At 36.6% G+C, this 24793-nt stretch overlaps 1 protein-coding gene across 1 annotated transcript in view; it reads right to left on the bottom strand.

Moving 5' to 3' along the window:
• The window catches only part of LOC114657174 (mucin-19-like), a 125867-nt gene that overhangs the window by 4094 nt on the left and 96980 nt on the right, over nucleotides 1-24793 (bottom strand). The window contains exons 44-51 of the mRNA XM_051928712.1: nucleotides 19516-19581; nucleotides 13281-13841; nucleotides 12946-13193; nucleotides 7682-7868; nucleotides 3772-3967; nucleotides 2761-2942; nucleotides 1720-1789; nucleotides 285-394 (exon numbers count right to left, since the gene is read on the bottom strand). Coding sequence (XP_051784672.1) covers nucleotides 285-394; nucleotides 1720-1789; nucleotides 2761-2942; nucleotides 3772-3967; nucleotides 7682-7868; nucleotides 12946-13193; nucleotides 13281-13841; nucleotides 19516-19581 — 1620 coding nt within the window. The remainder of the gene's footprint in view (nucleotides 1-284; nucleotides 395-1719; nucleotides 1790-2760; nucleotides 2943-3771; nucleotides 3968-7681; nucleotides 7869-12945; nucleotides 13194-13280; nucleotides 13842-19515; nucleotides 19582-24793) is intronic.

Genomic DNA, 24793 nt, shown 5'->3' with positions numbered 1-24793 from the left:
TGGAACTAAAAGGCTATTTGTCACAGGCAGTGACCAGTGAGGGTGTGAACCATATATTGACCAGTTACCCATACTGGCAGATTCAGATACTCGGACTCGGAGATACAGTACTGAATGGTCATGTTTAGTCTCTTTGCTCCCCCATCAAGTGACATACCTTGAAATAAAAGATAATTCTGTATCTTTCTTGCTTTGTGACCTTTATTTGCCATGCTACTGTTCTCCCTACCACATTTTACATTTTGATTTTGTTTAGTGAGAAGGTAAAACAAGCAAATACTTACTGGGACATTTTGATACACACACGTCTTTGTATATTTCTGCTCGCATCATATGATCTGGGCAAAAGCATCCAGCAGTCATGCCTCCTAAGCTGCTACCATTGATTTTTTGACTGAAAAAATAACATTAATAAAACAAAGATAAGTGCAAAGGATGCCCACAAATACATTTTTTAATAGTAACTTTTAAGTAATTGCTGTAACAAATGAAGCACCTCAAGATCAACAAATTGCTGATATCCTGAGGATTTCAGAAATAGCTTTATTTGTATTAATAAAATGCTTGCCCCACGATTACAGTACCACCAGCAGCCTGCATTGATAACTCCATATGCTGAACATCCTCTCAGCTTGAATTAGCAAAAAGCAGAATTCATTAGATCTTGAAAAGTGTCTACTGTTTATCATGCTTATCCTACTGCAATAATGCCTTGTTGTTTAAGGCTCAGCCTGGTCTTCTTTGATATAAGCCACTTCAGGAGAAATTGTTGCACTTGGCCGTCATCTGGTTAACTACAGACAGTCTGTTACTCTGGTCAAGTCCCTGATGGACCGTTGAACCAATATTCCACAAACAAAAAAGTGCTCTTGGCTGATTTTTATTCATCACTTCCAGCCTCACTATTACTGATGAGTAAGCCATGCAGTGTTTGATTCGTCATGAGTTCAACAAGACCACGAAAATGTATGAAATTTTTTCTGAACTTCCCAAAATGCAATGAAGTCAATGGGGAATAGAGGAACTGAACTAGTTTTGAGCGGCTTACAGTGATGCAATGGTATTTTAATTGTCCCAAAGGGTTAGGGATGTATCTGCCAACTATGCTGGACTGTTTATTGTGGCCAAAAATGTGATCTGAGCTGTGAGGCAGCAATGCTAGTCACTGTACTACCATGTCTTAAACAACAAAAGACACAGATGGAATGAATACCACAAACAAAAATAAGAAAAACGAATGAGAATTATCAGAATGATTCTTGGGAAGTGACTCAATATTCAAAAAGAGCAAATCGTTAGCGAATCGCTCATGACTAGCTACAAGGCAAATTTTCAGGAAAATATTCAGTGGAAAAGGTCACCGGCAAACAAAGCATATTCTGCGAAAAAAACTTTGCTGAATTTGCCTTCTCAATATTACTCACTATTGTCTGCATTCTCAAGGCTGCTAATGACTGAACTGTCAGTTTCAAAGAACTGGCAATAAAGGGACTCAAAAAATAAAGTGACATTTGTGCTAACAGCAGATTTTCAGTTTCATTTGATCACATGCATTTAAAGTATATTTAAACTGCTGTGCTAACTGAAAAGCTATTGCTTTCTATTACCACAAAGCCAAATATTAAATATTGTATGTCATCTGTTCACATAAGTTGGCATTTTAAATAAAGTGCATTACATATGTTGCTTTTCACATGCTTGTACCCATATTTTACTCACCCAGCCTGGCAGTAGTTATCAGCATATAAACCACATTCATTAAATACTGTTCCATTGTCACAGTTCATATCTGAAAAGAAGAAATTGATATTGAACTAGTGGCAACAGTCTTATCCATACGTTGGCATAGTTTCTCACACTAAAATACTGTACTGTAAGATTTTGTTTTAATTCAGTGTGAGTCATGCATCTTTCTTCAACATACAGGTAAGTTACTGAAACTCATATATACAATGCAGTAGTGAAGGAAGTAAATATTTACATTACTGGTTTCAACTTTCTAAATGTAGGCTTCTTAAAAAGTCAAACTAAACATTGCAGTTGTATTTACAAACTTAACATTGTTTGAACATTCTCATTAAAAGATATGCATTACTACAATTGTAAAATCACATCCTATTTAAATAAAAATGCATATGCGCAAATATATTGTATAGTATCTGATATCTTAACACAACTAAAATGTTTTAATGCATATATAGCATCTGCTGAACTGTGTTTAAGTCAAATTTTGATGAGACTGAATGCTAGTAAATGATAAGCTATCAAAAATCAGTCAGTCATGTCTAACCCGCTTAGTCCTGAACAGGGTCATTGGGGTCTGCTGGAGCCTATCCAAGATAGCATAGGGTGCAAGGCAGGAACAAACCCTAGACGGGGCACCAGTCCATCACTGAGTGAACAGACATTCACACACACACGCACACACTAGGGTCAATTTAGGAAACCCAATTCACAGTCTTTGGACTGTGGGAGGAAACTGGAGCACCTGGAGGAATCCCAAGCAAGCACAGGGAGAACATGCAAACTCCATGCAGGAACGACCGGGGACATGAACCCTGTTCTCCTTACTGCGAGGCAGCAGTGCTACCACTGTGCTATTAAAAGTAGATTCGGGAAATACAGTACTAATTTACACTCTTACAGCTTCCTTCAGGAGGGAAACATAACCCTGACTGCTGATGCATTTTTCTTTTTTGTTGATGATGACTTTATTTCATAAAGGTCTGAACAATGTTTGATAATCAGAAGAATGCCTACCACACAGTCCATTTAAATGAGGTCTCCATTCAACACAAATGCCAGCCATTTTACACTGATCCGCAGCTCCTGAGATACTGGAACAGAGCACGTCACTGCTGTTTGTATATGTCTGGTCAAATATGCAGGCGGTTATATATGGCTTAAGATCAATTGTTTTAGCACACTCTTCAAAAATGGATCTGAAAAAAAAAATATTTATATAAATATTCTTTCAGTACTGCACATGGTGATTTATTTTGCAAAGGGTTTTACTATATATACAAATGTCTTTCATTGATGTAACTTTATATAATTGTGAGAATGTGATCATCATGTCCGATAGTTTTAATCAACGTGATCCTTTTCATGAATCTTATAACTTAACTTTATGCTGCAGTTTTCTTAGAAAATGTGAAGTTAAAATTTTCTGAGCTACCCATTATGATTCCTCACCAATTTATTATGCATAAACTTTATTTTGCTTCAATCTGAAATGCATTGTTTTTAAAAATAATGTTTTACTAAAAACAATGCATTTATAAGGATATAAGGATGTAAACAGACTTCCATATCTATTGCATAACCCTATACATGGCAAGGTATAACTAACTATAAAAGAGATGACACCCACTTTCTGGCATACTGTATCTTACAATATTACAGTTTTACCATTTTAAATAAAGAATTGACTTAATTGGGTGACATAAAAGATGGTGTGACTTACTGGGTAAATAAATTGACTCATCATCACAAGGGTCATAGTTCACCAATTATTCTTCAACAATTATTCTGTCAGTACTGTAATTGTACAAATATGCTACCAAGTACACTTAGACTGTATGGCTTCTAAATTGTTTGAAATAAAAGCACAGGTAAATTGAATGCAACTAAAGAATTATATTTTCACTTGAGTAGAATTGCTTTTTAATTATATCCAATGGAAGACAAAACCAATAGAAAACCACACTGTAAAAACATTCCAGGCAATGTACATATTCAAGCAATTAAAAAATCAGGCAAACAACTCACTTCGTAAGAACTGTGCAGGGGGGTGGTACTGGTGGAGGGATTGGTGGAGGGGTTGGTGTAGGACAGCTTTGATGTTTTGCTACACAGTTCTTTTTTGCAGGATCACTGGTGATCCAGTCAGACGCAGTACTTGTACAGCACTCATCGGGTTCAGCCGTCCCATTTCGACGTAGACATGACTTTCCACCACACTCACCTTAGAGTAAAAAAAAGTACAGTTTATAGAACTAAAAATTATTTTGTTATACCAATATTAAAAAAAAATAAGAGTAGATAGAAGCAAAATGATAAACTGCAGCACGATTCATAAACCTGTCTTTATTACCTTTAAGACTAAAAAACTCCAAAAATATGTGCTGAGTACATACAAATAATATTACCTTTCAGAATTATTACTTCTAGCAATTTATTATATTTAGTATCAAAAGCAAGTTTAAAGTTGCTTCTGTAAAAAATTTTTAACCCTACATCCTGAAAATAAAAATCACTGATTATTGTTATAATATCCTGTCCTTGTGCTTTGCTATTTGTAGGGGTTTCCCCATTAATACTTTGATTTAAATGTCCCTTACTATAAAGCACCCCTCTAAACTTCCCTTTTCTTAACATTATTGAAATGAACACTCCCAATTAGTAGGCCTCCTGATACTTTAAAGTCGAGTCCAGATATCCTCACTAAGATGTTATCCAATTGAAGCAGACACACGTTCAAATTCTCTCTTTTACAAAAAATAGCAACTTCTCCATCTTTTAGCTCTGGGTGCTGTGCTAGCAGCAGAATGGCAATACACAGCAACCCAGGCACCGGCTTGTCATGACAAACAGACTGCAAACTTCGACAGGGTCACAAAGTGGACCTAAATGCTGCCTTATGTCTGCAACACCTGGAACTGTAAGAGACACTGAGAAAATAAAAATGGAGTGTATAAAATACTCCCATAATCAGCTACTTTCCCTGTGATTGCAAGCACCTAAGCAGCTCAGTTTCACTTTACCGCAGAAGCTGTTTGTCCATACATAGAGAGGCCGACATGCCAGTGCAAGACTAGGCAAAAAGATTGTAGAACTGATCTACCGTCTATTGTAATGGGAAATGTTTGATTGCTATCAAATAAGATAGATGAATTGTCTGTGCTTATAGCATGTCATAGAGCATACAAGTACAGTGTCATTATGTAGTTTACAGAGAGATGACACTGTTTTAATCCTGGACGTATTTCCTCTTATTAAGGAAGACTGAGACCTAGTGTGGTGTGGAAAAAAGACAGGAGGGAGACAGGCTATGAAGGCTCAGAAGGGGCACTGAAGGACATACAACATGTGCTAAAGAAAAGCTGATTGAAGGAAATGATGCTTACAAAGCTAAAACAGAAAACAAACTTACTCGGTATAACATAAAAGATGTGTGGAATGGCTGTATATAATTATGGAACTCCAAAAATCTGGTTCAAGAGCTCAGGTGTTAGAAGGGGATGTGGACAAATCTAATGACCTGAAGTTCTTAAGGCCTGTGCTGACCAACTTTTTGGCGTCCTCTGTCACCTGATCAGTCTTTCTCTAAGGCACCTAAAGAGCTGCTGGTATGGAAAACACCCTACATTGTTCCTGTTCCAAAGAAGGCAACTGCCTCTTCACCTAATGACTACAGACCAGTGGCACAGGTGTCTGACATCATGAAGACCTTTCCATCCAGCCATCCATGTTAAGGGGTATACTCAGAGATATGCAGGTGGATGAGCCTATGGTTTTCTGAACCATGGACTATCTGTTGGGAAGACCATAGTTTGTGAGATTCAAAGACTGTGTTTCTGTTAAGGATGTGAGCACCACCGGAGCATCACAAAGAACAGTCCTGTGTCCTTTTCTATTCACTACAAATATAAGACCAGGTCATGAAACTTTCACAAATTCTCAGATGATTCTGCACTTATGAGGTGTATTGATAAAGGTTATGAGACCGAGTATAGGAATCAGGTGAAGAACTTTGTTTCTTGGTGCAAAGACCATTGTCAGCAAAAACAAGGAACTGGTTATTGACTTTTGCCACACCAAAGAGCCTCTATGTCCGGTCACTATTCAAGGAGTAAATGTAGAGGTGGTCCACTCCTACAAGTGCCTGGGAGTTCACATTAATGACAGGTTGACCTGGTCTCAGAATGCAGAGAAACTATATAAGAAAGGGCAGAGTAGGTTCTTTTTCCTTACAAGACTGTGTTCCTTTAATGTTAGAAGTGACATCCTCCACATTTTCTACAACTCTGTGATGACAAGTGCAATTTTCTATGCTGTGGTGTGCTGGGCTGGTAACATCACTTCAAGAGAGGCCCACCGAATTAACAAGCTATTTAAAAGGACAGGCTCAGTTACAGGACTCACTTTGGACCCCCTCGAGGTCATAGCAAAGGAGAAAATGTAAACAAAACTGAGTGCCATTAAGAACAATGCAGCACATCGTCTCTCTTGCACACTGCCATTGAGGATTTTCAGCCAACAAATTATTCAGCAGAAATGTGCCAAGAAATGCTACTGGGGATGATTTATACCAACAGCAACACACAGACTATGACAGCCACATCAGAACTTTTCTTGCTTTTTAATTTTCTTCTTTGTTCAGACCATTGTTTGTGTGTTTATTTACTTATTTAAAGAGCCTCTGTAAAAAGCCAAATATCCCCCTGGAAACAAATAAAGTTCTTATCAATTATGTCTGGTTTTCCTAAATAACATGTGGCTGTCTAATTTATGCATACCCCATTCTCTCAGATTCAGCCAAGTTTGCATTACTGCAAAAATATATAACTACAGACAGCTACAATTTGTTTTTTTATTTTTATTTTAGATACATCTTCAATTAATGCAAGCAATTTCATATATTATTCATTTTACTAACACTTTTAAACTATGGGCTAAGAATTTCTAATTTATTTTGTATATTTGTATACTACTGTCTGCCCCTATATACAGTATGACATTATAAACCGGGCCTGAGCTTAGTGTAAAAATTCCTCATCTAATGTACTCATGTTCCTCCCCAAAACATTTATGGTCCTCTGATTCCAATGCAACATGTCACATAAACATATACCCCTTAATCCTACACCAAGATCAGAGCCATGCATTAAATTTTCTAATCTTCTCAGTCATACCTAGATTGATGCATTGCACTGGCAGTACTTCTCAGAAGACTTTACCAATTAAGCAATTAAGTTTACTGCCTGACCTCCAAATTTGGAATTCCAGAACCAAGAGCCTGCTCTTACCTGTGCTACATGTTCCACAATTGACACTGACAATTGGGCAGCATCAGGTAGGCAACTCACTTTATAAGACTCTTTGCTCCTGTTGAAAACTTAAATCTAAATTCCCTGAATAACTGTTTTTCACTATTACTTCTTCTCTCTTTCTATTTTTAAGACAATCCATTGGGGCTCTTTATCATTACTTGCTCACTTCAGAGGTATTAAAAATCACCATTCAGCCGTGCAAGGTCTGGGAAATAGTTTGACACCTACAACTCTTGGGCTGATGTCCCTAGACTTTGTGCACCTCTTACCTTGTACTTATGTCCAACCATGGCACACCTGTCTCTGCTTCTCTGAACTTGAGTTTCCTTCCACTTGTCTAACATCCACACTGTGTCTCTATAGGACATCTTGTCAAGATCCAACAGAACAATAGTACAATGCAGGCCTGCTTTCAGAAGTCCTACTTCAAGGAAGACTATGTTTGTGTGAGAAGTCAGCTAATCCAGCAGCTTGAGCACAGGGTCATTAAACTTGAGGAAAAGGACTGCATATTTCTGTTCATTTTGAAGCTCTGAGGATAGCTTATGGCTCCAATAATTAAGAGACTGGATTAAAAGAGTGTAGACAATAGACAGATAAAGTGGATGTGAAAATAATGTACTTACCACATTGACCTTCTGTTTTGTTCCCAAAATATAGCAGTGGCACATTAATGTTGATCTCTTGGTATATATTCAGTGAAATCTGGGTGGAAATCTCACTTATGAAAACTCTTACTAAATTCCCGGTGGACTGAACGTCAATTCCAAATTGTTTGAAAGGAGTCATTACCGCTTTTGTATTAAATGTACTCTGGAAAAATTGAAAGAATAAAAGAATGTTTTTGTTTTTTTTAATTCATAAATGTTTTCTATCTAAATCCTGCAATACAAAATACGCATACATTAACAGATAATATTTCTTTTAATTTTCCACACCATCTTATCCAAAGCACACCAATTTAATTTAAAATGTGAATTACATGCCTAAACCAACATTCTGCATTCTTGTGAAGTTTGATAATGTTTGCCTACAGTTCAGAACAGTTTGAGGCAAATAAACCGGCACAGGACTCTTGCTCATCCAGCAAAGCATGTAGTACATTTACTATAGTAGATTCAGCTAGAACATATTGTGTCAAAAAGTCTGGAATGACCCACTAGGTTTAGGAAGCAAGCCAAATGAGACTTTTATTTTGCTTTCCTACAGTAGTTCCAAGGCCTTCTCATATTACCTGCTATTTAGAAGAAAATAGATGACTGTTAAATAAAAAGTTTACGTCTTCCTTCCCCCCTATAGTGGCTCTCTTGTTACTTATCAGTCCTTCTCTATATCTGAGCATCTCTCATAGCATCGCTGATTTTAGAGACAGTATTACAGATATTTTGGAATGAGAGTGCCAGCAAAGTAAACAGAATACTGGAGAGCTCCACAGGTATTTAAGAACAATGACAGGAGTGTTGAATCAGTATAAAAGGAATACTTCCCCCAAAATGAAGTAGTCTGTAGTGATGAAAGAGAATACCTTTTAATGTCATGTTTTTATGCAAAACAAACATAGAAAAGTTTCTCATAAAACATAAGCCTATGGTCACCAGTGTTGGACAACAGCAAACAATATCAAGACAAGGCATGAATAAATCTGTTACTCACACTACATAATACACACATGAAGTCATAATCACATTTACTTACGGAAAATGTTCCTATGAACTTAAACAGAATGCACTCAGTTGTGCCTGAGAATTTGAATTTTAGACCTGCCTTCCATCATTAAATTTATATTCATAAACACAATTGGAGAACCTCAGAAAAATTTAGCGGCAGTCTGTTAAATTACACAGATGATTTGACCTTCTGTTTGTTGGGAACCATCTTAGATATGCAGAAGTCCAAAGCATATCTAGTCCATATAATGCTTTCACTTGCTTTTCAATTTTTAACCTTTGATTGTACACATCTCTCAGTGAACTTTGTACTGTCAATATCATGTGAAATGCAATGTTAGGCAATGGTTAAGGTGTTACTGGGCTGAACTCATGACCAGTGAATGAGGTATGGAGGCAGATCTTCAATTCAGATACTCAGTGTGCATTTCAGTGTGTTCCGTTTTAGTTCAGAGTGAATTATTTAACAATATTTTAGCAAAATATTGACTTCACATGTAAATCATGTGACACAAGTAACATGAGATTGTTTCATCGACATTTTCATATTGCTTGCTATTGGTCACCATAAACATATGTTCTATCAGTAACAAAGCAAAAGTTAGACCTCTTATATCATTGAAAGATGCTGAGAAATTAGTTCACGCATTTGTTTTCAGTCGGCTAGATTACTGTAACGCAATCCTCTCAGGAATACCCAAAAAAGACATAAATCGTTTGCAACTAGTGCAGAATACAGCTGCTAGAATCCTAACCAGGAAAAGAAAATCCGAGCACATTTCTCCAGTTTTGATGTTACTACACTGGTTACCTGTGCCATTCGGGATTGACTTAAAATTCTGCTTATGGTTTATAAAGCCTTAAATAATCTTGCCCCATCTTATATATCGGAATGTCTGACACCTTATATTCCAAATCGTAACCTCAGATCCTCAAATGAGTGTCTCCTTAGAATTCCAAGAGCAAAACTTAAAAGAAGTGGTGAGGCGGCCTTCTGCTGTTATGCACCTAAAATCTGGAATAGCCTAACAATAGGAATTCACCAGGCTAATACAGTGGAGCACTTTAAAAAACTGCTGAAAACACATTATTTTAACATGGCCTTCTCATAACTTCACTGTAATTTAATCCTGATACTCTGTATATCAAATTCATTATAATAACTATTCATGGTGGCTCTAAAATCTGTACTAACCCCTACTCTCTCTTCTGTTTCCTTTTCCGGTGTCCTTTTGGTGGTGGCTACCACCATCTACTCAAAGCACCATGATGTTCCAACAGTGATGGATTAAAAGCCAGAAGTCTGTATGACCATCATCATCAAGTCCGTCCGTGAGAACACTAAAAACAAAGAGGACTATTTCATTTATGTTAGGTAGAATGCCCAGAGGGGACTGGGCGGTCTCGTGGCTTGGAACCCCTGCAGATTTTATTTTTTTCTCCAGCCGTCTGGAGTTTTTTTTTGTTTTTTCTGTCCCCCCTGGCCATCGGACCTTACTCTTTTCTATGTTAATTAATGTTGTCTTATTTTAATTTCTTATTTTGTCTTTTATTTTTCTTTTCTTCATTATGTAAAGCACTTTGAGCTACTTTTTCTATGAAAATGTGCTATATAAATAAATGTTGTTGTTGTTGTTGTAACTGTCTATTTAACTGTTTAGACTGTAAACAGGCTTGCTCGGGATTATAAATGGCACTGAAGGGAATAATTGAATCATTATTCAGTTTAATGATTTAGCTCCATTATTACACTGGCTGTCTAGATGAATCAATTAAATCCTCTTTTCTCACCAAATGAAACAAAAACAAAACATAATATAGGCAGAGGCAAGAAAATGCAAGAAAAATTAGGAGAAAGGAAGAAACTTTAAAGGGAGAAGGCAACTAGATATGCTAGTATTGTTCAATGTTGTCAATGATTATTTTGCAGTCTCTCCTTCTTCAAGTATATCAGCATTATTATCTCTAGCCATTGTTTATTGTTCAGGAACAACAGCAATATTAAACTAGTACATCATTCACTTTTATGAAATGGTAGTAACACCGTGTTGCATACCATTAACTGTCCAGATACTGCTTTAAAGGAATACTCCACACAAAAATATTTTTTTATGTGTTACTTAATCTTGTGTTTTATGAATCGAAAAATAAAAAGGTAAAAATAAAAAGGTATCTGAACATATGTTTATGGTGACCAATGTTAGACATATATATGCTTTCCATACTTTTATGTACTTGTGAATGGCTTTGGGAGGGTGTTTTCTATTGAAATACACTATGTAAAAATAAAAGTTGTTTGTTTATTAGATAATATATTTGTGAGAAGATGGGAGTTCTCTTGAGTACATGCTGTATAAAGAAAGGCAACAAGATAGTAAAGATAAGTAGCAGGATGGGTATTTATTGGAGAACTAAAATATACCAGAGAGACATTTGGAATCTAGTACAGCACAGAGCAGCGGCATCTCACACACGTACATAGCTTTTTACAAACTCAAGAAAAAGAAAAAAAAGCAGAAAACTAATCAAATCCTCAGGCTTTCTGATGAGGAAAAGTAACCAACAGTGAGAAGTCTAAGTCGATTGCCCTTGGCTATAAATTATGATCACATAGTGTTGATGGGGGATTTTAATGTACACATTGATGTGGAAACTGACACTTTTAGCAAATGTTTTACTTATTTGTTAAATTCAGTAGGATTTTGCCAGATTGTCAAAGGTCCAACTCATAATCATAACCACACATTAGATTTAATTATAACTTACAAAATTGAAATTCAAAATTTAAATATTACTCCATTAAATTAAGTTATTTCTGATTACTATTTAATTACGTTTGATTCGGTTCTGCCCTTACCAATACACTCACAGATTAAAACAAAGTGTGACATCTAGATTGTAATTCTGCTTCAAAATGTATAGATACTTTAAGTAAGTCATGTGTAATTGTGGAAAACATTTATATCAGTTAACATCAAATGTAAACATGGAAAACAATTTAGATGAGCTAACATCAAATTATAATAGGACCTTCAGAGATACTCTGGACAGTTTCTCCCCTTAAAACAAAAATGATCAAAGCACATAGAAACTCACCCTGGTTCAATGAGAGCACTCGAGCTCATACATTAGAGTGTCAAAAACTGGAGCGCTAATGGAGAACAACAAAGCTGCAGGTTTTTCAAATTGTATGGACAGAGAGTGTTAAAAATATAAAAAAGCTCTCTTTAAAGATCGCTCAGACTACTATTCTAAAATAATACATAACAATAATAACAATCCTCGGGTACTGTTTAGAACAGTAGCTAAATTAACAAATTGGAATTCAGATCTACAGTGCAAAATACCAACAAATATTAGCAGTACAGACTTTATAAACTTCTTTAATGAAAAAATTAAAAATATAAAATTCCAGATTTCAGCATCAGAATGCTAACCGCATACTAGCTTGGCAAACCCTATCTCACCTTGCATTCTACACTTTAGAAATTGTAATCCTGTAATATAACAGGAAGTCTTAACTTTGATTTCTAAAATGAAACCTACTACTTGCTCCCTAGATCAAGTGCCAACAAAAAAAAAAGAAAAGCGCATTGGATGTTTTGCAGCACCTATTCTCAGCATTATCAATAGTTCATTATTGCATGGTAAAGTACCTGATGCACTAAAAGTGTTAGTCATCAAACCATTACTTAAAAAGTCAGACCTAGACCCACACACACTTAAAAAGTATCAACCCATTTACAATTTGTCTTAAATTGGCATGTGGTGAATCTGTGCTGCAATTCATATTATTGGCACAGAGGCCTAGATCAAAGCGCAGCTTAGACGCTAAGCTTGCACGTCTAAAGAATCGAGTCTAAATCAGAACAGTAGGTGTGTAAGTGATAACTTCCCTAGGCCTGATTCCTGTCTGCTGTTCAATGCTGTCAAAATAAGCCCTAGCCATTCCTAACACTAAACTGGAATAAACAGGTTTGGAAAATTAATGAATGGGATTTGTTGGTAGAATTATATTGAAAATACTATAATTTTCTTTTATGTTATCATTGTGAAAATGTAGTGTCCCATGAATCTAAATTGTAATACCTACTCTAAGTATGGAAACATATTATGTTAAAGAACAAATTTTCCAAAACAAACTTAGCATTTATTATTTAAAATGTATCCTTCTTATTTCAACTTCACTGAGCACTGGAGGAAAAACAAAACAACAAACTTACCAATATTTTAACATCACCTTTGGAGTTCACATTGTTTAAGGTAAGGTTCACAGTGTTGTTGCGGAATGTTACTATTATTCCTTTTGCACAAGATGCTCCTTTTGCACAGTAATAATTGTCTACCATAACTTTAAATCCATATACTGGAGCCTTTTCCTGTACTAGAATATAAGTACAATCCTCCAAGAAGGCATATTTAGCACCACTGAATGTTATATAGTGGGGATCTCCAAACACCTGACATGCGCCTGAAAAAAGGCAAGAACAATAAAATTCATTCTATGAAGTTTTATATTATCAAAACAAATATTGTAAAAGATGATTATTGTACTCACAACCACAGTCCCACGTGCTGCAGCATCCTGTTTGGATTAGTGAAGGTTCCAGTCCGCTGGCACATTTAGGTTTTGGATTAGAAGGACAAACGACAGGTGTGGAGTGAATTGTGTTGCTTGAAATGCATGTGTTGTTGGCACAGTTTGCAAACCAAGATGTGCCACACTGAAAAGTATTATTTTCAAAAATGCAAGTACATGTGGGACGGGTAGCACTAACAGAAGTAACAGTCTGAGTATGAGTAGTAGAAGTAGTGGAAACTGTGGTAGTGGTAGTAGTAGTAGTAGTAGAAGTTATACTATAACAACAAGCTCGAATTTCATAATCAGCACATATGCTCATGCTAGATCCAGAAGGCTGGTCATTATTTCTGCATATGAGACCTTGCTGTATGTTGCATGTCACATTTTCATTATGATATTCAGGATGTAAAGATTGGCATTGGATGTTTTCAACACCATTCTGGCACAAGCCTTTCACGTCTTCAGAATCACCACCATTGCTTACAGAAGGATGGTTATTGTTTATCCAGTCTGTCCAGTGTCCAGAGCAAGGAGGGACTAAAATAAGGAAATAAAGAAAACATCAGTCCTAGACACTAAAAACTGTACAGATATTTTTTCTTACCAATAACAATGTATACATGCATATAACATTTCTATTAAGGAAAATGAGCTAGATAATTTGTATAAAAATCCATCCACCCATTTTCTAACCTCACTTATTAAGAGTAGAATTACTGGAACCTATTCCAGTATGCATAGGGTGCAAGACAGAAACAGTCCTTGGACAGGGCCAATCCACCTAGCCTGCATGTCTTTGGCCTGTGCTTGGAAACCAGAGTATCAACAGGAAACAGACGCAGTCATGGGAGAACATGCAAACTCCACACAGGAAGCATCCTGAATGTGAACCCTGCTCTCTTGTTTGTGAGGCAGCAGGATTAGCACTGCATCACATTTCCACTGTTACATGAACATTTATGGTTTAATATACCTATTTATAGAGTAGATGGCACATCGGTAGCGCTGCTGATATGCAGTAAGGAGACCAGGGTTCGTGTCTCAGGTGCTTCCTGTGTGGAGTTTGCAAGTTCTCCCATGTTCCTGAGCCCAAAAGGGTTTACTCCAGGTGATACTAAATTGGCCCCTGATGTATGTGTGAATATATTAACTCTGCGATAGGCTCCAGCTGTTCAGTGACCCTCCTCTGGATAAGAGGTTTTGGAAAATGGAGGGGTGTCTATTTAGTAATTTAAACTAGAAACATGAACTGCCTTAATAAAGAAATAGAGAAATCAATATGAGATTAAGAAGCAGTTATATAAAACATAAAAAATACAGTGATCCCTCGCTATATCGCGCTTCGCCTTTCGCGGCTTCACTCTATCGCGGATTTTACAGTATATGTAAGCATATTTAAATATATATCGCGGATTTTTTGCTGGTTCGCGGATTTCTGAGGACAATGGGTCTTTTAATTTCTGGTACATGCTTCCTCAGTTGGTTTGCCCAGTTGATTTCATACAAGGGACACTATTGGCAGATGGCTGAGAAGCTACCCAACTTACTTTTCTTTCTCTCTCTTGCGCTGACTTTCTGTGATCCTGACGTAGGGGGTGTGAGCAGGGGGGCTGTTCGCACACCTAGACGATACGGACGCTCGTCTAAAAATGCTGAAAGATTATCTTCACGTTGCTACCTTCTGTGTGCAGCTACTTCTTGAAGCGACGTGCTGCAAAAGCTCAAAGGATTTTTGACTTTGTTTTTCTCTGTCTCTCTCTCTCTCTCTCACTCCCTGCTCTTGACGGAGGGGGTGTGAGCTGCCGCCTTCAACAGCTTTGTACCGGCGGTGCTTCGCATACTTAAAAGCCAAACAGCTATTGATTTTGTCTGTTTCTGACATGCTCTGCTCCTGACGCGCACTCCTTTGAAGAGAAGATATGTTTGCATTCTTTTAATTGTGAGACAGAACTGTCATCTCTGTCTTGTCATGGAGCACAGTTTAAACTTTTGAAAAAGAGACAAATGTTTGTCTGCAGTGTTTGAATAACGTTCCTGTCTCTCTACAACCTCCTGTGTTTCTGCGCAAATCTGTGACCCAAGCATGACAATATAAAAATAACCATATAAACATATGGTTTCTACTTCGCGGATTTTCTTATTTCGCGGGTGGCTCTGGAACGCAACCCCCGCGATGGAGGAGGGATTACTGTATACCCTACAAGCATGCACAAGAACAAGTTTACTACATGGAGTCTGATTAAACTTGTAAGTGGGTAGCAACCATAGTGAATAAATAAAGTCCCAGTTTTCTCCGGCATTTCATTTAAAGTTTGCAGTTTTCTCCTAAGTAAAAAGATATGCTGCTTCTGTGTAAGGGTCAGGGACGTGCAGTCAGGGGAGGCAGGTGAGGCTCTCATGAAAAGTAAAAAAACTAATAATGATAACATAAAATAAATATGTCCACTGGTCTGTGCTATAAATTTGTTTTCTGTATGATTCCAATAATTTTGATCATTTTTATAGTCAAAATCGCTGAATTGGTGCATTTCCTGTTGAAATACAGGGGAGAAACGAGAGGTGCTGCAACGATGAGCCTCACCTCACCTCAGACTGCACTCTCCCTCACACACTGGGTTGATGCATGCAAATGGTGCGTGCCTGTTGCTGTCTCTTTGTTTGTCGCCAATATAATGTTTGCAGACACGTTTATTATACACCCTGACATTCCACAGTCTGGCTAATATCTTTAAGGAATGTGTGTGACATATTTAGCCTTGCTGATTGGACACAAAACCGCAGTGAAAAGGCACAAGGTGAGGCAGACAGTACTGTGCCACACCGAAGGGGGAGCATGTGAGCCCAACAGGTGATTGCTGCTGTTGCTGCTGATCCACGCAGAGGCTCGCGGCGCCAATAAGTAAGCGATATTAGAAAGTCAAGTGCACTGCAACGGTCCGTTTATTTTTATTTTTTGTTCTGACTGACTGCCAAAATGGAAGATTCAAATTTTTAAAACTAAAGGAAAATAAGGAGGACTTTTAAAAGAAAGTGACAAAGATTTTCGTGAAGAAGGATAGGCGCATGGACTTCATTTACAAATAAAGGTAAGACCATAAACCGTTTTCAATTATAAAAAAAAAATGGGATCAGACTAAGAAAAAAACAATCCAATATTTAAAAACTAAATTTTGACCTTAAATAAAATATTCTTTTGTTTTTCTTGTTATCCTTTTGTTGGACAGTCTGTATTAAAATTGTTTAAAGCATCAGAATTAAAAGCTTTTAAAAAACAACTAAATATTTCAATTAAGGTCAAAATTGAAATCTGTTTTTTTTTTTTTGTACATCACATCAATACTTTCATTTTTTTTGAATGAGTATGAATTGTGGAATTGCAAATGCAAATTAAGAACAAATGGAGGGTGCAGAGCAAATACGCTCTCTCTCTCTCGCCGCTATAAATGCAACATTCTTTCTTAGCCAATAATGTACCTTATGTGTGTGTAAAGAATGCTGAAGAGATATGAAATATAACCAGTAGTAAATGCTGCCAACTAGTGAATAAGCTATTCTTTTGGGTTCATATATTTGCAAATCTGACTCTGAAGGAGTCAGTGCCTCACCAGCCATGAGCCTCACCGCACGTCACTGGTAAGGGTGGAGGGAGTTTGAATGTGTTTGTAATATGTGGCACCTGGTTATGAGCTGGGGGGTAATGAATATATTAACTGACATTTGCTGTTCAGTAACAAAAAAAGTAATACTGCTTAAAATCAATATTAGTATTAAAATTCAAACATTATTACGGAGCTTAGTGAAGAGCAATATTATTCAAAGCATTAATGCTTTTTCACATACAGCCACATTTTCTGTTAAGCAGTGTTAAATAAATTTCAGCATAAATGGATTGCAATCTGTGAATTTAACAAAGTCCTCTCTGTATGGAGGACTGTCTTTGAATAGCCAGTAGAGGCTGGAAACAGTATGGTCCAATTCCCATCTGTTCAATCTACATTTATTACGTACACAGTTTTCTCTTCTTCGTCATTCCAAATTGTCATGTGTATATCCTTTTATTTCAGCTAAGTGATTAACAGTTTCACCAAAATCAAGGGCATTCTCAGCTTGTTGAGACACTTATCTGACAAGCAATGATTTACAATAAGGAGCACTACCGAGTGTACAAAATATGCACATTTTGTTTCACTACATGAAAGTTTAGCTGGGATTTTTCTGTCAGTGAACATTGTTTTCAATAGTTGTCTGAGACTGGTGCATGATTTGTAAGAATAGTACAAGTCAATTACCTCCAGAACCTGCCAGTCTTCAGTAGACAGTACATCAGAGTTGGACATGGATTTCTTTGTTTGCCTAGTTACTTCACTGCATAAAAGAAATATACTAACCATTGTTGTGATAGCTGAAGAGGAGCTGAACAACATTACACTTCCAATTGTTTTTCTTGCTCCCTTCTCATTGTCAATGTTTTTTACCTTTCCAGTAAGTTGCTAGCGCAGCTTTACCCATACTCTTCAAGTGAAACATTTTCCCACATAATTTATATTTTCTATTGACCTGAATAATTGACATGGGATTTAAATCACAACTTAGGCTTAGTGATGGTTAAGAGTACCTTATGGAACCTTATATGAGGGGAATCTATGTGCAGAATACACGGAACCTGCAGTCAACCTAGAAACAGTCCTGGCTACTAACTCATCAAATATGCACTGCAGTGCTGAGAACCAAGATTTGCAGGAAGACACTTTCAAACCACTTTTAAAGTCATTGTAGAATAATTATTTTAGGGTAACATAGCATTCATCTTAAAGAAATAGCATAAAGGGTTAATAAATGTGGGAAACCAAATAAAGGTCAAGTGAAAAACAAAATGTACACTGAAATACATTTAAAAAAAGATTTGTTTTAGGAAAAAAACTGAGATGGTCAAGTAAATAAAGAATGTACCAGAAGAAAGGTTGGTGTAATATACAAAATGTACTGACTAAGAAATCAGCAGATGTCTTATAAACAAGAATGGACAGTTGTTATATGCACAGAAATTTCAAGGGTAATGTCTCATCTCAAAAGGTATAAGAAGAAGCAGAAAATAATATAATAGACTTTTACTTTATATAAATCATTAGGGTGTAAACCAATGGACCAACCAGAGTAAAATGTATGCATTGATTGACACAGTATGTAAATTCAACAGTTTATAAAATAAACCTCTAGCCTTTGTTTCTCTGACCATTCTGATCTTTCTGACCATGCTGTAATGGACTGCTTCTGAAAAATTCTCACTCCAAGGCATTTTTCCGAGGAGTAATTAAAAGATACAATGAACAGCTTTTCTGCTGCCTGATTACTGAATTGTCCTGTTAGAGGATGTTTCTTTCTTTAATAAGATGTTAAATTTCGACCACATCATTCACTACCTTCTGAAACCACATGATGACTTTACCTAAAGTAATCAGGTAGTTGTTTCGTTTGGTTCATCACTGCCAGCCTCCAAGATTATTCTCAATGATATTCCTTAGTCATAGTACCTGGTACTATTTACTAATATAATTTCCAAAGCAGAGAGCTGCAGTGAGTTGTAAGGGGCTATTGGTGGGACTATGATTGAATTGCTGGGAGTAACACACTGCACACCTGATGGAAACAGGCTTGCAAAGCCAATGTGTACACCTCAGTGTAATTTTAACAATGTGTAAATTAAGGATGCTCATGAAAATCACAGGAAAAGTCACACAGAGTCATGGGGGCTATACCTTATTGTGAGGTGACTAAAGCATGGATGGTTTCTATAATTCAGAAGAGCATGTGGTAGGTATTCGGAAAGCCACCACATATAATACTGTGAGATCAAAATCAATCTGTACTTAACATTTGTTATTCTTCTGTGTTCCATTCAGTAAGCTTTTATATGTTTACGTCTATTCTGGTCATATGTAGAAAGAGAATGGCCACAGTGTCATGGAGAGACATCATGGAAATGAAAAGTGTGCTTTCCATGTAATAAGGCCAGAAAAGAGTGGCTTTAGCATTAGACATTAAACATTCTGTCACAGAAGCATAAGATCATTAGGTAAACTTAAGATATTAAATATCAAGACAATCAATGAATAGATACAATATTTACACATATTAATAATAAAGTAGTTAAAGATGGTGTCTATACAAAAATAAAAATCACAAAAGAAATTTCAAAATGTTTGAAATTTACCCAGTCTTGTTGTAGATATCTGTGCAGCGGTGTGCACTGTTGTCTTTGGTCCAGTAATAATTGGTACTGAAACAGAATTAGATAGATTAGGTCTACTCTAAAAATGATTTGAACTATTAATTTAAAAAACAGTTTTAAAGATATGTACAGATTGCAATTAGATTTACTTAAAGCTGTGCGAAAGCAAGCAAATTCAAATAAATAACTGAAATAAAATATTTTCTAATCTAAAGTTTAGTTAAGGAGTTAGTCATGTTCTTTTGAGTATTTTTCAATAACATGTTTTAAGCGGCTGATACATTATTATGACTCTGTTATGAATAACTAAACCTGCATATGTAAATTTATATTGGTAGTTGTGGATGAGATGCATTTGTCACATTTAATTTTTCTCTGTGTAACAGCAATGTCTATAGGGCTGAATGCACATCTGTGTATACAACAGGTAGCAATTACTTTCTTGTTAGTTACCAAAAAACTGAAGTGCTCTATCAACTACACCCACAGGTAAATAACCTACAATTCCTTAAATGAGGGCAAGAAAATACTCAGAAAATAACATACTATATAGAGTTCAACTTTAACAGCATTTTTTCTTTAGTATTTGAGTGTCACAATAAAAGGTTATCCATCCATCCATCCATTTTCCAACCCGCTGAATCCGAACACAGGGTAATAAAAGGTTATTTTATTTACAAATAACATAAGCAGATAATAATTTAAAAATGAGTTTGACAAGTAAGCCTTAAAGATTCCTAAATCAAGTAACTTAGGAAATATTATGAATAATGAAGATCATATGATTAAATTAAATAGTGTGACATGTGAACAACTATGAAATTCCAGTTCACTTTGTTATGAAAATGGCTTGACTGATGTTTAATGTAATAAAACAGTGGGGTATTGTTAAAAACTGGCCACATAAAAGGCACTTAATCTTTATTTGTATAGTGTAGAAACATATATTTGCTAAAACAAAAATCCTTTTTTTACGTCCAAACAGCCTGCCTAGTGTTAGATTATGCAGAGCTAGAGGTTTCAAGCAGCACTAAGTAAAAAATAGGAAGTTATCTCTGGACTGGAAAACACTTTATTCATTCACAGGGCATGCTCCCTGATATCTATATTCAGTCACACCAGGGAAATTTAAAATCAGCAACTGACTTCAATCCAAGTCTTACAACTGTAGGAGGAAAAAGACCACAAGGGAAAAGTTTAAACTACCACAAATTAAACTAAGCTTTTAATTTAATAACTGTGTTCAGTGTCCTTGTGTATAAAGGAAATGTCACTAAGAAACAGCTCCAGACTAGTTTAATGTAAGACACCATTGCAGAGAAAACCCATATTTAAATTGTGGCAGTTTTCAGAGCCATCATTCGAACAAGCATGTTGCATATCATTTGAGCACGTTTATAAAACAAAGCCAATAATATAAATAATATATGCACAACATAGCAAGAATGCAATAAATAATCAGATATAAAATTCATTCAAAAATATTTTTTAAAAGTGGAAAGGCTTGATGAATGATACCATCATTACACCAACATCATCACACAATACAGAGCTGTTCCCACCTTTTAAAATGCCTTGTAAAGATGGATCCAATGCACTTTTAGCCACTGCACATCATAAGACCACATTACTGCTTCTCTTTAACTCATATTGCTCTTGGCTTATTTAAACATTGTTTAAATTTAAGAAATATACATATGTGGTGGAGCCTTATGTGGTAAAGTTGGTTGGCATCTTTTAAATAGATAATTACCGCACTCATGTCTTTGTGTGGCAGCATGGTAGGTTGGTGAGAGCAGTTCCCGTGTGCGATGCGGGAGTGGGTGGCCCTGCACTTAGTGCACAGGTGCAGGTTTGCCCGTGACCCTAATTGGTACCTGGAGCTGCTGATTGCCACAGCTGTGCCACAGTCGTGGTTTTAAAAAGGAAGCGCGAGTGCTAAACTAGAGAGAGAAGAAGGAAAAAAGGGCCATTCAGAATGACAGAGAAAAGAAAGAAAAGAGCGGTTAAAGGAAGGAGAGAATGCAGACAGCCGGGAGAAAGTCCCTAAGGGAACGTTTGAACAGCACTCGGGAGCTGATGGCCACTCCAGCTGAGTGACCTGAGAGCTAGAGAGACTAAAGAACTACTCAGTTTCTAGCAACTCACTGGAGAGAAGCAACGTGGCTGCAGGGGAGTGAGAGGCTGAGAGAGGCATCCTGTGGGTGTTGCCATGGACACAGGGGCGTGGGGCTGGCAGTGGGAGTCGGAAGCTTGATGGGGCGTCCTGTCGGCAGCCAGAGATGGCTACAGATGCCTGAGCCTAGGAGCAGCAATGAAGGTGGGCTGAGCTGCTGGTCAGGTGCCTCCATGGTTGCAAGGACCAGCTCTGGGTTAAGCCAAGGAGACGTCAGCTTTTTAAAGGACTGCACCAGAGCTCATGTTTTTTACTGCCATGTTTTTATCCACGTTTTTTAAAGGATATTTATTTGATTTATTTTTTAACCTCTACTTTACACCTTTTATTGGAGTATTTATTTACTAAATATTTGGATGCACTGCACTATTTTAACACTGTTTTGGTTTGTTGTTTTTAATAAAAGCACTGAGCACCTTTACACCTTCCCCTTGCTATATGTGTTGTTTATCCTCCTATGTCAAGCTCACCTGATGGTGTCGGATTCAAGAGGCTCCCAAAAACAAGAGTGGGAGCATGGTGCCAACCAGCACCATCACACCTTAATTAAAAAAAAGTGAACTTCTAGACATTTGTATCTAGAATGAGATGCATGTCAAATACATATCCCCAATATTTATATGTAAAAAATGTGTAATAAGTTTGACATACTCCATTAGATGGTACAAAATAGTATTTATATACTTCTTTGAGTTTCAGCTTACTCATAGAGGTGAAAAATGTATTACTTTGCATTCTTCTGGAGAATACAGAATTAAAAACATCAGTGTTTGATGTCTGTTAGAATGGCAGCAACCTATATCAGTTTTCAAACTCCACAACAATAAACTATGCAACTGGTCTTTTAATATCATGTTACTGGACCATTGAGAGACTGCATTAGAAACTGTGAGTTTCTCAGAATATCTAATTATCTAATTAATGGTACAACACTGACATGTAAAATATAGTTTCCAGCTACTGCATGTATGACAGTACATTATACTTTTACACTACCTTCTGATATATATATACAGGAGGCAAAGCTGGAGGTGGAAGAGTTAAAGATGCTAAGATTTGTATTGAGTGTGACAAGGATGGACAGGATTACAAATAAGTACATTAGAGGGTCAGCTTAGGTTGGACGGTTTGGATACAAAGCTTGAGAGGCAAGATTGCCTTATTTTGAACATGTGCATTGAAGAGATGCTGGGTTTATTAGGAAAAAGATGCTAAGGATAGAGCTGCCAGGCAAGAGGAAAAGAGGAAGGCCTAAGGTTTATGGAACTTTAGAAGGTTTATGGTTGTGGTGGGAGAGGACATGCAGGAGATTGGTATAACAGAGAAAGATGCAGAGGACAGGAAGGGATGGAAAAAGATGATGTGTTGTGGCAACCCCTAATGGGAGCAGCCGAAAGAAGAAGAAGACTAGCATCTGATATAATGAACATTTCCTAAGAGTTTGAAAAAGTAATTTCTCTATTCAGAATTGTGTCATTGTCTAAACAATGGTATTCTGCTCAAATTGGGAAGCTAAGAAGTTTTCTGACCAATTAACCACTCTTCAGAAATAATTACCTCAATTGTCTAAACTGGAAATAACATTTTAGCATCAGCCTTCATTCAGGTGCAAAGTTGTGCACAGCACCACATTCCCACCATGATTTTCTTTGTAAAAAGAAAAAAATGTATCCCCAATCGTTAACACTGGTACCAGGCGTTTATTTAAATTAAATTTCCACAAAATGCACACCCAGCTTAACCTTTGACCAATTCTATAAGGAAAAAACTATAGAAAAGTAATCAATATGAAAGTAGCTATATAACATAATTGTATCCTCTGAATATCATTTTGAGAAATAAAATTTTAAATTAAAAATTAGAATTTTGTGAATTTTTGGAAACACTGGCTCTTGTATACACTTATGGTTTCCATTCTTCATATTAGCCGAGTTTTTACCTAGATTGTATGATAAAATGTCTGGAGATCTAATGTAAGGAACATTTTGTTGGTGTTCTGTTAATTGTGCAAAACTAGAAAATGAAAGCAATGGGCAAGTTTGTCACTATCAAATGAGTGACCTTGGAAACTCTACTGTTAATGTGAAGTGTGATTCCAAAACAGTGTTGGCCGCAACATATTCTAAAGTACTATAAGTCATTATGGAAACCTTTCCTTGGCTGTGGGTTCAATCCATGGATTGGCATTGTGTACAACACAAATCAAGCATACTTTAACTTTACCTTTAATCAACTAGACATTTGTAAACGCTGCCTCTCCTTGTGTAAATAAATAAATAAAAACATGTATGAAATGGCAGAGAAATGGTACAAACTCATATTTTGTTATTAATATTTTAATGTATTCTGTTGAAGGAAATGCTGCACTAATTTATTCTTAGGGTTAAGCACAGCTTTTGACACCATTAGCCTCTCTATTCTGTAACATAGGCATTGAAATTGCATTGGGTTCACAAGTAACATTCTTAAGGAGTTTAATTCAGAATTATCACATTGATTTAATTATATACAGAAATGGTTGGCAGTAATAATTATAACAATACGTTTTATTTATATACAGTAATCCCTCCTCCATCGCGGAGGTTGCGTTCCAGAGCCACCCGCGAAATAAGAAAATCCGCGAAGTAGAAACCATATGTTTATATGGTTATTTTTATATTGTCATGCTTGGGTCACAGATTTGTGCAGAAACACAGGAGGTTGTAGAGAGACAGGAACGTTATTCAAACACTGCAAACAAACATTTGTCTCTTTTTCAAAAGTTTAAACTGTGTTCCATGACAAGACAGAGATGACAGTTCCATCTCACAATTAAAAGAATGCAAACATATCTTCCTTTTCAAAGAAGTGCGTGTCAGGAGCAGATAATGTCACATAGATAGAGAAAAGCAAACAAATCAATAGAGCTGTTTGGATTTTAAGTATGCGAAGCACCGCGGCACAAAGCTGTTGAAGGCGGCAGCTCACACCCCCTCCATCAGGAGCAGGGAGGGAGAAAGAGAGACAGTTTGTTTTTCAATCAAAAATCAATACGTGCCCTTCAAGCTTTTAAGTATGCGAAGCACCGTGCAGCATGTCCTTCAG

This window comes from Erpetoichthys calabaricus, chromosome 1 (assembly GCF_900747795.2).
Source record: "Erpetoichthys calabaricus chromosome 1, fErpCal1.3, whole genome shotgun sequence".
NCBI classification, from domain to species: domain Eukaryota; kingdom Metazoa; phylum Chordata; class Cladistia; order Polypteriformes; family Polypteridae; genus Erpetoichthys; species Erpetoichthys calabaricus.
Note: the sequence above shows the minus strand (reverse complement) of the source record. Positions and strands in the feature narration are given on the sequence as shown.